Raw genomic sequence first — 17,314 nt, forward strand, 5'->3', positions numbered from 1 at the left:
AGGATGGTGCGCCAGAGAAAGGCAGGATTATATGTTTTTGAGTGTAGGAGTACGCTTCCCGCCAAGCTTCCTTCTCAACCATCTCTCATAATACCCCCAGCAATATTATTGTAATTGCTGGAGCACTGGTGAGGTTTAAGAGGTTGAAACGGGGTTGGAGAGGTATTATTTAATTTTGCAGAATATCATAAGGCGAGGTTAGGCGATATTTGGTTGTGCAGTGTCATGTTAAAAGTGAATTATTATATGATTATAGTCATTCATGAATGACTGTGTTGTGTTTTAATTAATTCTCTTCATCGTGGAGGCACTTTGGGGGAGCACAAAAGAGAAAGAGAGAAAGTCTTTCTTTTGAGAATCATCGAAGCACAGGCAGGAAGCCACAGTGTGCAACTTCTGTGGTGCTTCCTTTCCCAGCAACCGCACCAACACTTTTTCATTGCTCCCCCCAAAAAGGAAAAGACAATGCCAGGCGATAGGGAAACTTTTGCAAACAATAGCAATATAGAATTGCAGTTAAGTTCCAACTCCTCTTTTTGTTTATTCATTCTTTGTCATTGGACCCATAGAACTTCTCAAACTCCTGTGGCTTCTCATTTAATCAGAACTTACCTCTGACATCTCTGGTAGGCAATTAACACCTCATCTGCAGAGGAGAGATAACACTTTTGCACTCTGGAACCTACGACTGAATGGTTCTTGGATATCTCCATGGGATTTGATTGTCTGCTAACCATTTGCTAGTAATTCTTTGCCGCTGGCTATCAGCTCAAACAGAAGCTTAGACAGTTTCAATACAAGCGGAAACGTGTCTTTCACTTCAATCTCTGAGCTTTTCCACCCTAAAAAAATATATAAACACAGAAAAAAAATCCCTGGCTCTGTATTTATTTCGCAACAACGGGGAAAAAATAGAATTATTGACTGAAACTCAGCAGAAAAAACACAATTGCTGTTTTTCTCTCTCATTTCTTGTTTGCTAATTTGCTAAAGATGCTCTATGTGAGTGCGTTGAGTAAATAGATAAATTTAAAATGTCCGTAAATTGAACAAATTAGTTTGTAAATAAAAATTTACACGCAAATGAGCAATTTAAATATTTATCTCTGCAACAGCAAATGCTCACACCAGGCGTCTCCACTGCTATGTACCAATTTTCTTTGAAATACTTTTGCTAATGCATTAAGAGGAAAATATAAAAAAAAAACTCTGCAACGCTAATCAAAATAATTTATTAGGTAAAATGCTTTTTATTATTTTTTTCGCGGCTGGGTAACAATGGAGAATAAAGAATTTCCTGGTATTAGAGATTATATAGGGGAAAGTACTCTCCCTTCGAACGTTCACGCCTTCGAATAATGTGAATTTCTTTTATCTTCTATAAGAATCTTAGACATAATTATAACGTAATTATCAATAATTTATGATTAGGTAACTAATATTTAATAGAAATTTGTAAGTCTCTTAGGAAAAGGGAGAGTACTTTCCTCTACCTACTGTCGCTTCGATCAGCAAAAGCTTTATAAGCATTAATTTTATTTTTCAAATAGTCAATTGACAGTTCCGTAATTTTATAAAAACAGGAAAATGTAAAATTTAAAAAATCCAATATTTAATCCCGAAAATTTTGTATTAAAAATAAATACTAATAACCACCGGTTAATACCATCAATTTTTATAAGCTTGAAAAATAATCTCACAATTTAATTAAATTGGAATTTTATTTTCATATTTCATTTATCGAAAACAATGGGTAAATAATGTATGAAAACTTTTATGCACTTACTCAATATTTTTAGTATTTTCATTTTGTTTTTCATTATTTTCACATCGAGAGGAGTGTTTGGCTTCAATTTCACGGAAAATATTCTTCGTGAATTACGAGAACAAAAAATTTCTGAAAAATTATACTCTGCTTTCTTCAGTGAATCGAGCTACCAACAGTTCTCAATTTATAATTCGTAAACTTTTTGTTATAAATCTGATATGATATTGAAAATATTAAAAAAAAAAATTCTTAAGCTTCTTTTTTCAAATAGTTTTTAATTTTATAATTTCATGTTACTTTTTAAATGTGCATCCTTTCAATATTAAAGCTAATAAAATACTTTTGAATTAAAACTTAGGTAAACTAATTTAAAAGTATTTGCTGTTTTTATAAAAATATTTAAAATATATAAATGACTATAGTCATTTTCATTATACGAATATTTGTAATACGATCAGTCAGATATTACTCTAAACTACCGGTCAGATTCTTAGATTGGAAGGATTGAGAGGGAATGGACTTTATTTAGGCAACTAGACGCCATATCTTCCAGCATCCAACTAGATTCCCCTGAGAGACACAAGTCCACACGTCCTTTCTGACGTTCTAGACCGGACTAGACTCTCTCAGCTGTCCAGTGTTCGCGGAGACAAGCCCTAGAAACCTAGAGTACCGCCTAGCGTTAAGAATTTACGTGTTTCTTAAGAAAATAAGTATTAATATTAGTAGTTTCGACCATCGACTGGGTTAACAGTTGTCGGATGGGCCATACGGTCTACAATGAATTATTATTATGATACTATAATTTGTTGGATGTAAATCATTTTACCCATTTAAATTTGCAAACTACAAGAGTACCCCAGATTACGGATATTTTCGTAACATAAAAACATTGCCTAATGCAGAGGTGTGCAAAAACCGTTGAAACCGAATAAACGTCAAAATAAGCTTGTTCTGTTAGCATTTTGCCCATTGATGTACATGTTTCTTTTGTCGTTTTCTGTTCTAATGGCTTTATGAGCCATAAAAATTTGAATGCAAGCATGAGATTTGTTCCAAGTTTTCAGCTCTAACTATTCATAATGTATAACGTATGATACATTCGACAATTGTTAACCCAGTTGAAAGCCAAACCTACCAATCCTAATCCTACATTCCTAAAACATACCCAACACATCATCCCTAGGACGGTTCTGAAGGTTGTTATGTGAAGCTCTTGGTACTCACAGCAAATAATACCAGTACTTCAGTGAGTGAGCATCAGTCACCGTGGACATTACACTGTGAGGATGTTGAAAAATGGGTCGCACCTTCAATTTCCCAATTTTCCTTTGGAAGAATTTATAATATTATTTAGGGGAGCCCCTATCTAGGCTTAAAATAAGAAATATTTCGAATTTATCATGTGAGAAATATTTGAATTAATTTAAGGAATTTAGGGACATTGGAAAAATGATTTGTAAAATTAGTTCCCAATAATAGGTATTATAAAATAATGCGTGCATAATTCTCTCAGGCGCATAATTCTGAATTACGTAATCCCAGGACCCCCTATAATTTTAATGTCGCAAGGGAGTAACCGCGGTCGAAAATTTGTGTCGATATTCCATTTTCATGCGATTCCAGTTCTTTTTACATGATTTTTTTAAAGATTCTACGTGGTATTTCTAAATAAGAATTCCGCTTTTAATTGCTGCAGAATATTGGTAGGTATTTTAGTAAAAACGAAATATGGTCAATTAAAATGAAAATTGGTAAGTAATGAAATGCTTATTGATAACAGGAAAATTAAGAAGTTATAAATTATTTTTCATTAATAATTTACAATGTAAGCTTTTGTGAGGAGACTTCGACCTCGGGGAAAACGTAAGGCAAGGTGGCTGAATCAAATTCAGGATCTTGCCTTAGAGCCCTTAAAATCGAACCTGAACATCTTCCTGAAGTGTCGGAGATACAGGCTGTTAAACTGGATGTCCTAAGCCTGCAACCCCAATAGGAACAAGCGGCTAAAAATGATGATGATGACTTGCTAAAAAAGTTTTGCCCTATCTCAAAAGTAGCGGGCAATGGGGCACGTTTAAAAACGTTTTTTTTTATCCTATTTTAAAAAGGAACTTACGATATAATACGATATACGATACGAATAAATTACGATATAATTCAGCTCCACAAACCAATTGTGAAGCTAAATTACATTATGATAAACCTCAATTTCTTTTAAAAATAGGAAACAACAATCCAATTTCAAAGGTACCCCAATTCACAGGTCCCCCACTTGCTCCAACTTTCACATCTTTTACCGGTTCTCGTCCGATTTGCACCGTTTCATAAGACATTCAAGAGATCAGCCAAAATATCTTAGGGTTTATATTTATATGGTTTATATTGATTTTCGGATTAAAATAACTTATCGTTTAATTGCCGGTTCAATTCCGGTTCGTAACCGATTAGAATTGATTCAATCTTGTCATAAATGCCAAGACAGACGGACGGTTTGACGCTCCCAAAAAGGAGCTCTGCCTTATATTCTTTTTGGCATTTTTTTATGTTTATATAAGATTAATTTCTCTATAAATTATATAAAACCATCTTAGGAAAATTACGCCCTTTGACCGTGTACAATTCAAGATAGCGATTTAATCGGTAAAACATGTCGATGTACTAATGTTCAGCTGGAATAACTACAAATGATATCCGAAAATCAATGAAATCGCCTAGGCCAGTTATGAAAAAGTTAGAAAAACCTTAAAAAATAAATTATTAAACACTCTATTAAAGAAATTGTGCAAATTCTAGGTTTTTAATATCTGGCACAGTCGTGTAAGTAATTGATTTCCAAAACATATTTACTCATCGAAATTAATTGTACGTACCCCATAATGTGATTTTCCAATTCTCACTGCCTTGAATGGTGTTTGCTGAATCTCTTTATCTCGATGGCCAAAAAAGGCACAAGCAACTCCATTAAAACAACTATTTGCTATTCTCTCCATTGAATTGTATATTTTCTTTCTAGTTTCAGATACACATTAATTCCTTGTAATTATTTTATTATTAAAAAAAAGAGGCCCTACTCTATTTTAAAAACATTCAATATACATTAATCTTGTAACAATTTGGCATTAGTCGATAGTAAAGAGTTGAATCATTACTAAAAAAAAAAGATCATTCTCATTAGAAAAAAAAAACATTATGTTTAAGTATCAAGAGAAAAATTTAAACACATTTTCACATATTTTGTGACAAACTTGGCAAATTGGCAGGTATTTCTTTTCATCGTTCTATACGAGTTAGAGGTGAATTTTTCAAAGAGAAAAAAAAATGGATTGAGGTGTCTTTTGAACATTAATAAACATTTGGTCAACAATTCATTTTCTACACACACTGTTGATCATGACATAAATGCTAAGTATTATGAAATGTGTTGAAGCTCGGATGAGGAGGATGACTGACGTTGAGTTATTTTTAGTCCATACTGCAATATTATTCTCAATTCTAATCATTTCTGTGTGAAGAATTAATTTAATAAAAAAAGGCACACTGACAAAATTTTTATTTATGAACAAATTAGTGTTTAGTGTAGCACTTTGTGTTGGGGGGATCTTTAGTTGATCATTCGATGCATGAGGATCTTTAGTACCTGTACCAGGGTTGTCTTCTGACCCAACGAAGGCGATTGTTGGTCTGATCTGAACGGATCTTGATGCTAGCTCCTTCAGCTGCTCGAACCGTTTCCTTGACGCTCTGCATGAGGTTCTGGGCATTACCCACCAGCATTTCCGTAGCCTCGCGATCTTCGTCAGATCCCTGAGCACCCAACATGGTAGCCTTGACTGTCGAGAGGATCTTCAGCTGCGTACCGATAGTCGGGATTCTCTCGCAAACTTGCAGAAGGTTCTGAATAAGAACTTTTCAATTAGTATCCTTTTCAAGGATCATCTTCCAGGATTACTCACCGTTCTGATGCGTTTGTCTGTACATTCCCGGGCTAGTTGTTTAGCTAGTCTAGTGACATCTTCTGAAGCCTCAGCAATCAATTTGGCCGTTGCGATCAGTTCCCTCTTGCTACCCTTCGAATCCTGCTGCACGAGTTCGGAAAGTCTGGCCATAAGAACGGCCATTCGTTTAGCTGCCGCGATAATTTCGTTGTCCTTCGATGACCACTGACGAACTTCCTGGTGCAATCCATGAGCTGCGATCTATACAAAATAGCAAAAGGCAGAGAATCAGCCCAGAGATCTCTAATATTCCGTCACTTGTTCCAATTTCAGTGAATAGAGAACTTTAAGTGACTTTCATGGAGATCAAATAGCTTTCTCTGAGATTAGAAATGTCAAGTGGATGTTGGAGTAACATCTGCTCTAAAATTTGCGCATTGCGTCATAATTTTATCCAGCGATCTCGAGTGATCTTCTCTGTTAAAAAAAATCTCACAGAGTCATTCGCCTCGCTTGAAGCGATTGATATAACCCTGAAAGAATGTAAAAGATAAACACGATCGCGAGATGTATGTTTAATTGTTTCGTCACGTCTCATTGAAGTGATGGAAAGTCAATAGAAGCAGATACAATTGACCAACAGCTGAAAGAGATCACAAGAAAAAAAAATCCACAGTGACTTACGAGAATGGGCTGATTGGCCTGAGGAACAGATTTGAAGACCTCGTCCTCATCATCGGTTTCCGGTGGTGGAGGACGAGATGGTGGGATCTCACGAGGAAGTGGCGGCCTTGGTGGAGCACGATCATGAAGATTGAGGGCAGACATATCCGGAGGCTGGGGAATCTCAGGAACATGAGCCACAGCACCATGGACATTCCGGATGCTGGCAAGAAGCTGGAAGAAAAAATCTGTTGATGAGATGATCGAGTAATCAACAAACTGTAACTAACTTGTTTGTTGGAGTCGCGCCAATTGGACGCTGCCTGAGGATCAGAGATATTTGTGGCCACCGCCTTGGCATCCTGCACCATTTGTGGAACACGATTCTGGATTTCAGCTGCGCAAGCATTCAACTTCCCAATATACTCAGGATCTTCCGAATTGTCAGCTTCCTGGTTAACCACGGCTAGCACCCTATTGGCCAATCTTGCAATTCCTGTCGTGTTGTCCACCATCTTCTGTGGCTGACGCTGCCTAATGGCTTCCTCGCACAGGAACGTATGCTTCTGCATCTGCTCCTCGGATGCCTTAATAAAGTCCGCCGGATCAGTAGCTTGATCGCAATGTGCCCTCATCCTGGCAATTGTGTCCGCATATTGCTGCTTGAGGTTGTTCAAATGCTCCTCTGCCGCCTTGCTACCAGGATAATTCATCCTGATGCGTCCAGCAGAGATCAGCTGAGGTGTCAGAGAGTCAATCTGAGCGGCTGAAGACAGAAGAATTTCAGCCAGCTTCTTGTTGCCTCCAGATCCTCCAGCAGCCACCATTCTGCTTGTTTTAGCTGCACGATCACTGAAAGCTTGCAGAGCAGAAGCTTTCTGGGCAAAGTTCTGATCTCTTCCTGGAGTTCCCTCTGGCACATTTACAGCCTCCATGAACTGCTTCAATGGAGTAGCGACATCCATAAAGTCCTCAACAACTCGCCCAACAACTGCTGTCTGGATTTGCTTCTTCAGCTCGTGGAGCTTGGCATTCAATCTACGAGCGATCTCCTGAGCTTCAGGAGTATCTCCCAATCCAGCAGCACAGAGCTTGGCAAATTGATCAGACAAGGCTTCGACTTCATCGCAGAGAGCAAGAATCTCAGCTCGTTGATGCCCAGGAAGTCCTTCAGCAACTTGCTTGCCCTCAGCAACGATCAAGTCAATGGCACGTTTTCCTAGGCCACGATCATCAACTGTTGGATTATTCAGCCATCTACAGGCTTGTTCCAGGCGTCCTTGGACAGTGTGAGCTGCCTGCTGGAGACCAGCCTTATCTACCCCGATCACTGCATCCTGCACAGCTCTGTTTAGATCGGTCAGGCGACCACGAATCTCTCTGGCTAGGTTCTCAGCTTGAGGCGTTGTTCCCTTGCCATCCTGGCGAAGTTCACAGAGAGCATTGGTCATACTGGTGACATCAGACGCCACCTTCCGGATTGCCGAAGCGTGCTGAGGTAGACAGCGATCAGCGATCTTGAGGGCATTCTCAACAATCTGTCTTAGAGCCTTCTCACCAACTCCTCCCTTCAAGGCATAGGGATTCGCCAGCCAATCCATGGCAGTCTCCATCTTATTGCGAATGGCATTGGAGAGCTTCTTCAGCACCGTCAGATTGTCCAACTCACTCTGATCCTCATCGTACGTTGTGAGCTGGAGCACACGGATGATCTCCTGAATCTCATCGGACATCCTAGCAGCCAGATAATTGCGATTCTCAGCCGCTTCACCGGCTCCTTTCCCATCCTGCTCCACAATGTGAATATACACCTTCATGCTGCAGATGAGGATGGGGGCTAGGATCTTCACTTGCTCCATGCACCTCACCAAAATCTCACTGTGCACCTGATGCGTGAGTTCCTTCTCACGAGCACTCACCTCCCTGGTGACTTTGCTAAGGCATGGAGAGAGATCTTTGAGGAACTGCACAAGATCCTCCATTGTGTCGATCACTTCAGATACAGCCAGATAGTCCAGTACTCTCTTGCACTCACGGATAATTTTGCGCACCTCGGACTCATCGAAGCAGAGAAGCAATGCTGAGGTGCCCTGGAGGATTCCACGAGAACCCTCGATAAGCTTTTTCCGAGCAGGTCCGGAGTATGGATCTGCCCGGAGCATGGCTGACGCCTGCTCAAGGAGCTGCGAAGCATCTTCAACGCGGGCCAGGGAGTGTGGCATATCCTGTTTAAGGATATCATCGTCGGAGTTATTGATTGTCTCCCGGCCGACCTTTACGAGGTTTGTCACAGCGATCGAAACCGCTTGGACGGGCCGGGAGAGGTCAGGCATTGCGTTTCCATCTTCAGCTTCTTCGTGAAGAATAACCAATCTGGAGACCTATTTATACATATAGTTCATTAATATTCATATATTCATTGCAAGCTTTCAAGCTTCTTATTCTTCAGGATCACTCGTTAATTCCGTAAATCACAAGACGTCTGATTATCTAATCTCATTTAAGAATTTAAAATAATGCCTGTTATTTATTAACATTTTCGTTTTTGAGAACTTCGTCTTCGCTTTCGACGATTTCATTGACCATACGTTAACAACGATATTTATTAAAATGAATAAAATTCTGAAAGCCAAACTTCTGAATATTCAAAATTTTAAAAAGGACGAAATTATACCGAGAATAATGTGTTGAATAATTTTACAAAACTCAGAAAATTTTTAGATTTTGGTTTTTCGAGATTTTGACCCATTTAGGTTTTTGACTCATTTGAGATTTCAAATCATTTAGGATTTTGGCATTTCGGGATTTTGGCCCATTTCGGGTTTTGAAACCTTGGACGATTCGGAATTTTGGATTTCGGGACTTCGACTCATACGGGTTTTTGGCTATCCGGAATTTCGACCCATTCGCGATTTTCGTTCACTAATTTTTGTGTTCTGGATTTTGGCTTCTCGTGATTTTGGTTTTGCGGCATTTTAGCTTATTAGGATTTTGACTTTTAAGGATTTTGACTTTCGAGATTTTGGCTATTCAGGATTTCCACGCATTCGGGATTTTGGCCCATTTAGGATTTTGGATATTCGGGATTTTGACACATTCGGGATTTTGGTTTTCGGGATTTTGGTGTTCAGGATTTGGCGTTCGCGATTTTGACCACTCCAGTATTTTTACATTCGGTATTTTGGTTTTCGGTATTTTGGTGTTTGGCATTTTGGCTCTCGGGATTTTGACCATTCCAGTATTTTTACATTCGGGATTTTAGCTTTCCGACATTTTAGCTTTCCGGGATTTTTTCGCATTTGCAATTTCGACCTATTTAAGATTTTAGCTTATCAGGATTTTGACTCTCGAGATTTTGGCTATTCAGGATTTCCACTCATTCGGGATTTTGGCGTTCGGAATCTTGGCCCATTTAGGATTTTGGATAATCGGAATTTTGACACATTCGGGATTTTGGTTTTCGGAATTTTGGTGTTCAACATTTGGCGTTCGGGATTTTGACCATTCCAGTATTTTAATATTCGGGAATTTGGCTTTCCGACATTTTAGCTATTACGGATTTTTTCGCATTTGCAATTTAAAACCCATTTAGGATTTTGACTTTTCAGGATTTTGGCTTTCGGGATTTTGGCTATTCAGGATTTCAACTCATTCGGGATCTTGGCGTTCGAAATTTTGGCCCATTTAGGATTTTGGATATTCGGGATTTTGACACATTCGGGATTTTGGTTTTCGGGATTTTAGTGTTCGGAAGTTAGCGTTAAAGCTTTTGACCATTCCAATATTTTTACATTCGGGATTTTGGCTTTCCGACATTTTAGCTTTCCGGGATTTTTCGCATTTGCAATTTCGACCCATTTAGGATTTTGGCTTATCAGGATTTTGACTTCCGAGATTTTGGTTATTCAGGATTTCCACTCATTCGGGATTTTGGCGTTCGGAATCTTGGCCCATTTAGGGTTTTGGATATTCGGGATTTTTACACATTCGGGATTTTGGTTTTCGGAATTTTGGTGTTCGGGATTTTGGTGTTTGGGATTTTGACCATTCCAGTATTTTTACATTCAGGATTTTGGCTTTCCGACATTTTAGCTTTCCAGGATTTTTTTCGCATTTGCAATTTCGACCCATTTAGGATTTTGACTTTTCAGGATTTTGGCTTTCGGGATTTTGGCTATTCAGGATTTCAACTCATTCAGGATTTTGGCGTTCGGGATTTTGGCATTCGAAATTTTGACCCATTTAGGAATTTGGATATTCGGGATTTTGACACATTTAAGATTTTGGTGTTTGGCATTTTGGCGCTCGCGATTTTGACCATTTTGATATTTTTACATTGAGGATTTTGGCTTTTCGGGGTTTTTTCCCATTCGGAATTTTGATCTATTCGTAATTTGGACCCATTTAGGATTTTAGCCCATTCGAGATTCTGGCATTCGGAAATTTTTCTTTCGGGATTTCGACTTTCGGTAGTTTCACCGGGACTCGTTGAATGTATAACTAGAGAATTAAGAAATAAAGTTTTCTGTACTATGCACAGATGAGTCTTGGACAAACCTTCCCAGTGCAATGGTTCAGATCTGAAACAATATCTGTCCCCGTGATCCCTCCTAGTATTTTTACTAATATGGAATATCAAACAGGTTTTATATTTCATTTCGTATAATTGCAAACTTACTGGAAAGAAGAATCCATTAAAATAAAAGTTAAAGTAACCAAACATGAATTTAAAAAAATACATTATTACCTATAAGTTAATAAAAAGAAATAAAAGAATTCCATATTATTTTTAAAACCAAAATAAGCTAGTAGTTTTGAAGTAGGAGGCAAAATAGAACAGGGATTGGTTGAATTAGGAACTTTTTTTTCAAAAGGGAGATTTAGAATCAAAACGCTAGTTTATAGGGGCCTCTTACAGGGGTCCCGAGGAAGGGATAATCAAGCCTCGATCTGTCGTTCTTTAAGGAAAATTAACGACACTGAGAAAAAACGGGCGTGCGATTAACTTTTTTTCCTCATAACTTTAACACTTTTTTAAGTGTAAAAATATATCAACATTTTTTAAAGATAATTTTACACCCTTTTAAGGGTAGAACTAACATGAAAAAGGGTAACTTTAACCACTAATATACCTAAAAAGCATAATATTTACACCGATTTCGGATCAATACTGCAGGGTAAAATAAACATTTCCCGAATGTTATTTTAACTTTTTCGGATTTCTTTCAGTGGAGGATTTCCAATTTTGTTTTTTACGATTTATTAACATAACTAATTCGTCACCCCTTCACAAGAATATTCCATTACAAAACTACTCACAAATCTTAAGTATATGACCCCTCGAATTTTTTGGGCGTAAGTTTCAAATTTCCGTCAAACAGAATATTTAACGGAATCACTCATTAGTCGGTGATTTGTGAGGAATGTAGAGAAGATCGCGAGAGAATGATAGAAATTCCAGAGATCAGTCTGGAATCTCGATAATCTCTATCGGAAGAAAAACACCGCGGAAAATGCTGACAATTGACATTTTCCCGGCTGAACCCACGCACCCAGCTGTGGAGGGTTCTAAAGTAATCACGGGCGCGGGAAAAATTCGCGCGGTGTTTTTCGCGGGTCAAACGAACATTTCCACACGGCATTACATCACACATGTGTGCTTTTTGGACTGTGAGATGCGTGTGTGTGGGTGGTACGAAACCACTGATGAAACTATATTTTTAGACTGCTGACTGAGTGGAAATGGACGGAGAGGATCGCGTGTATTGAAGAATAAGAAGCCACGAAAGACGAGCAAAAAGAGCCACACGACACTTACCTGTTGGGCTACAGGCTCCAAGATGCTCTCGATTGTCTTAGTGTGGAACACTGGCATTGCGATTCCAGGTGCAGTAACCTCTTCTTTATTTTTGCAGGGAAAAAAAAACTTAAAAGAACCTAGACGAATCCTCGGGTATCGAGCTTAATTAATTGGCACTGTTTTGTACTTTATGGAAGAAGTCAGAGAAATGTCTATAAATAGACAGGGAGTTCACTTGTAGGCACTTTTGCTGCGTGACTAATGCTGTTGTGTACGGATTAAATAGAAGGAGAAAAAAAATAGATAAGTGAATCTCTAAAATTGCTTCATGTACCGTCAATTAACACTTATTGCTATTTGCCACTATTGCACTGAAACTATTTTGATTGATTGGGAATATTTGTGGCCAATTAATTGTCAACTTTGGTGGATTCGTCTCGACGAGATTTCTGCCACTGATCGTACCAACTGCTCTCTTTCCACTCTCTTGCATTAGGTGTGCGAGCGAGATAGTACTATATACCCGTAGCCATATTGTGTTGAATCACTTACGCACGCGGGCCAGAAACTCTGTCAACATCGGCCACTGGGTGATTCATAAGTCGTCTATCTTCCGAGTACACTATAACTCTCTGAGAACATAAGTTCCACGATAAAATATTTATAGAGTGTTTTCATGGCTCAGCGACTCATAATTTTCAAGAAAATTCATTAGGGAATGATAGTTTAGCGTGAGGATTGTTCGTGGACTTTTGGGCAAAGTTTTGTCAAACAACTGTTTGGGATTTCTTCCTTCGAAAAGTTTGTGCTTTCATCTTTCACAACTCCTCGAGTGCATAATGATGAGCTTGGGAATTTAGTCTCAAAGATATATCATAAGCTAACTTACAAATTCCTAGAGCAAATATACTCTGGTTTATGAACTTTTAAGATTGTACAAATAGTATTTCAGATTTTAGTGGATTTTTTTCAAAAATTGTGAATAACGGGTGTACATTTCTCATTGTTATATGGAAATAAAATTGTTTAAAGAAATATTTAATTATTTCTTCAATAGAAAATCAAATAAATTATTTACACTTTATTTTAATTTTTATATAATTTGTTAAACCTTCACTTCAATTTTGAGATAAAAATAGCTTAAAGATTAACGTGAAAATTTAAGTGTTTAAATAAAAGGTTTAGGCACTATTCTGCGTTAAAAACTATTGATGTTCCATTTATTCTAAACTTTTCATGAAGTGTTCAACATTAAAGGCAAGTTTCCCTTCTAGTACCTTTAAAATCAAAGAAATCTTAAAGTCTGACATCGCTTTTTGCTTAGTTTGTTATTGTGAAATATATTTCATTTTGCATCAAAGGGATAAACAAAATTAACATTTTAAACATCTTGAAATACGAACTAGTCTTGAAAGACTGATTTAAAGATTCTCCGCTTGAAAACTTATCTCTTAATTGAGGGGAATATTAAATATTTCTAAGTCTGAGTTAAAGTCTAATGATGCTTTATCTATTCTCATATTTTGCCTAAAAATTTCTATATTCAAAGAATTTAAATATCTTACCAACTAGCTTTAAGTATAAAGACAGATTAATGATGTTTGACAAGATGTTTGATATTCCCATTTCAACTTGTATGCAATTTGTTACATTTCAGTCTAACGGCGTTATCACACTTGCACATTAAAATTTTAATGTGATTCACATTAATTGTCGCTTGTGAGCGTCCAAATATGTTATTTGTGTCTTTGAGTCACTTAATATTTGGGTTTTTTCAATTTATTGATAAAGAAGTGGACTTGGCCTGCAAAAATAAGTTTAAATTTACCTAAAGCATAAATATTTTTCACATTAAAAAATTAAAGAGAAAATCGCATTAATTTTTCGCATTAATGCTATAAATCAATTTATATCAAATTTTGCGGGACAAGTCTACCTTTTTATCAACAAATACATCAAATTTTGAATATAAAATGATTCAAACACAGAAATTACACATTTGGACTCTGACCAGCGACAATTAATCTGAATCATATTAAAATTTTAATGTGCAAGTGTGATAACACAGTAAAGCTAAAGGGGTCTGAATGGAGGGACAGCGTAATACGACACATATAGTCACTACCCCTCAATTCCTATGTTCATATCCAAGCGGGCTAGATGCCTGGCAGGCCCCGGTACACTCAGGTGAGTGATAAGGGATTAAGTAACCAATCCCAGTTGGAAATGTCGAACCTGAAGCTAACGAACAAAGAATCTGGTCATTCTAGAGAGGGTTGGGTGAGGAGCTAACAACCCCTCAACAACAAGTTTATTACGAAACTCGGAAGGAGCCTCCGATAGGACGGACTTTTCGACAGAGATCCATGTTCCTGGAGCGAGCTGAAGGAGAATCGCCAGGACTGGAGGAGGTTAGTGCGAGAAGCCCAGTCCCTTAAAGAAACGTTTCAGTTACCTAAGTAAGTAAGTCTAAAGCTAAAGGCTTAAAAAAATTGACAAAAATTTTTGCTAGATCATACGAATCAGCCTTTAAATTTAAGTCAATTAAAAGATTTAGCGTTTAACCCTTTAAGGACGATTGGGTCACCAGTTAGCCAAAAATGAAATTTTTCCTACTAAATTGCTCTGAAAAGTTTGAAAAAGTGATTTTTCTCTGACCCTCGATTTTTAACCTTCTTGCCCTTAAAGAGTTAAAGAATTGTTTCATAGGGGAAAGAACGCTAATGAGTCAAGTTCATTAAAATGAATTGTTCGAAGCTTGAGTCGTCCGAAGGTAGCTTGCTTTCCCTTAATTAGAAGGCTTCTGTCAAAATTTATCAGTGACAGTTTGCAATTCAAGAAAATTGATACAAATAACGCAATAATTATTTTATTTCATTGATTCACATTTCTTAGTACAAACAACTTTATAATGTATAATCATAATGTACATACGAACGATCCTTCCTGCTGTTAAAGTAGATAAATGACTAAGTACCTGAATAAAATTTCAAAAATTAATTTTTTGAAAGACACAGTTTTTGAATGAGATGCGTATGAAAAGTTAAAGTGAATAAATATTAACTTTACTGCTCGAACTCAAAGATAGAGCAATTATATAATCCGCTTTTTTCCAACTTGTTACCGCCCTGGAGATTAAACGGTAAAAGTTATGAACTTCAGGTTTTCCATTACCACCAATAAAAAACATTAATTCCAGACGTTTTTCTCTTTTTCCCTTCGCCCTTTCATCCCATCCAAAACCATGTGTTTTTGGTTTTGCTCAAGATTGGCCCAAGCTTTTTCAATGATTTTCGGATATTTTTAGAGGTAGTCACTGTAGTCCAAACGAACATTTCGTCCAAGCATACATATGTCCAGAAAATTCGCCCTTTTGAATTGATTGAAGTGAAAGGTCAATCACTTTGCAGGGCTCACTTTCAATGGATTTGGTTAAACTTCCAGCGTTTGGAAACATATTGAAACTCTAAACCCGGCTGAATCGCTCTTCATTGACAATGAATCGGTTAAATACCGATTTTTGAATATTTTTATTCGGAAATTATTCTTTTGCTTTACCTCTAGTTTGTTCCTGAGATAGAGGTCAAACGGTAAGAGTTATCGATATCCCCCCCAACCATAAGTAAACATTATCTCGGACGGGATTTATTTTTTATTTTCAAAGATTTTTAAAAGGTAGCCTATGTCAATATTTCGTCCAAACATACCTATGGCCGGAAAATTCTCTATTTTGCATTACTGAAGGTCAAAAGTTAATCACTTAGGAAGACAAAATTTTTCAACAGATTTGGTTGAAGTTTGTTGTTCTGAATTAAACTTGAATTTTAAATAAATAAATAAAAATAAATAAATAAATAAAAATAAATAAATAAATTTAAAATGAAGTAAACTTAAATTTTTATTATATATTCATATGGTATGATACACATTGAGAAACCCTTATCAATTGCCCGAGAATCTCCTTGCAAAACCAGATAAATCTGAAAATTTCATTATGTAGCTCGAGAAACCAGAAATCCTTGACAGTGAGAACGAAAAAGAGTCATTCCATGTATATTAATCTCTAGAAAGACTTATCAGATTTTATATTAAAACATTAATTTTATTAAATTGTATGTTTTAAGAATAAATATTTTAAAAAATTCGTCAATTTCTGTTGCTCAAATTGGTGAATGAAAAAACTGTAAAATTGCTTAATTTTTGCTTAAATTGTATTGAATTCCAATTCTAGTTGATAGAAAACATTATAAAATTCTAAAGTTAAACTCATTTTCAATCGATAAACAATCAAGTAAACCTCAAAGATGAAAATCCTGAATTTATTTTAATCTGACATATTTTATATTAGGATGAACCAAGCTTATTTATATATTCTGTATTTACACTTTTACAAAAAAAAATCCAGACTTTCCTAAATTTTTTTTTGCTTATGAGTAGCTTTCAATTCGGTCAGAATTGGCTAAAATACTACTTACAAAGTCTATTTTTAAATCATCAATTTGTTTTATTTATACGCTTTCAAGAACCATAGAATGATATTAAAAGCACTGTAAATAAGCTTTAAAGTACCCTAGACATCCCTTTTACACAGCCCAGTTATTCTACTTCTTTAAGATAATTTTTCTTTGCCAATCTCAAATCTTATCCTGAAAGTAACCTATAGCAATATTACAAAATTCCATTGGGAGCTTTAAGTTTAAGGATTTGAGTACAGTGCAGAGATACGAGATATTTTCAAAATCTACAATCTCTCTTCCAAAAGGAATTTGCCATTGTCCTGAGAAACTCATATTCCAACCGTAACTTCTCATATAGAACTTAAAGTACTGCATCTTCTAAGGAATATTCTAAGAATTTACCAGAATGCATCTTCCGCACAAAAGGTTTTGCCACATCAAAAATTATCCCTCTTGAATATCACAAGGTATGAATCAATTCCTAGTGATTTCAACGATTTCATACATTAATATTTTGAACAGGGATTTCGATTTGCTAGAGATTTGAGTGGGATTTAGAACAGGATTGTGTTTACAGTCCTATATCAGAGAATGCATCACTCTCTATGCAAATGTGGGTATCCGTGGAGATTCTCCAGGATCCATGAGACCCAATTCGCGTTAGTTCATCGTGCTAGACGTGAGTGGG

At 36.7% G+C, this 17,314-nt stretch overlaps 2 protein-coding genes across 3 annotated transcripts in view; one reads left to right on the forward strand and one right to left on the reverse strand.

The window, feature by feature from the left end:
* Positions 1–4,744: 4,744 nt before the first annotated feature.
* LOC129809756 (vinculin) overlaps positions 4,745–17,314 on the reverse strand; it is a 63,274-nt gene continuing 50,704 nt past the window's right edge. The window contains exons 2-6 of one of the 2 annotated variants that reach the window (XM_055859811.1): positions 12,188–12,433; positions 6,660–8,750; positions 6,391–6,603; positions 5,725–5,967; positions 4,745–5,665 (exon numbers count right to left, since the gene is read on the reverse strand). In XM_055859811.1, the coding sequence (XP_055715786.1) occupies positions 5,402–5,665; positions 5,725–5,967; positions 6,391–6,603; positions 6,660–8,750; positions 12,188–12,244 (2,868 nt within the window). In that variant the 5' untranslated portion in view covers positions 12,245–12,433 and the 3' untranslated portion in view covers positions 4,745–5,401. Of the gene's footprint in view, positions 5,666–5,724; positions 5,968–6,390; positions 6,604–6,659; positions 8,751–12,187; positions 12,711–17,314 lie in introns of those variants that run through there. The other variant, XM_055859810.1, reaches the window with a different exon arrangement.
* Positions 14,330–17,314, forward strand: part of LOC129809498 (uncharacterized) — a 48,396-nt gene continuing 45,411 nt past the window's right edge. The window contains exons 1-2 of the mRNA XM_055859347.1: positions 14,330–14,356; positions 14,440–14,580. Of these exons, the coding sequence (XP_055715322.1) occupies positions 14,330–14,356; positions 14,440–14,580 (168 nt within the window). The remainder of the gene's footprint in view (positions 14,357–14,439; positions 14,581–17,314) is intronic.

This window comes from Phlebotomus papatasi, chromosome 1 (genome assembly GCF_024763615.1).
Source record: "Phlebotomus papatasi isolate M1 chromosome 1, Ppap_2.1, whole genome shotgun sequence".
NCBI lineage: Eukaryota > Metazoa > Arthropoda > Insecta > Diptera > Psychodidae > Phlebotomus > Phlebotomus papatasi.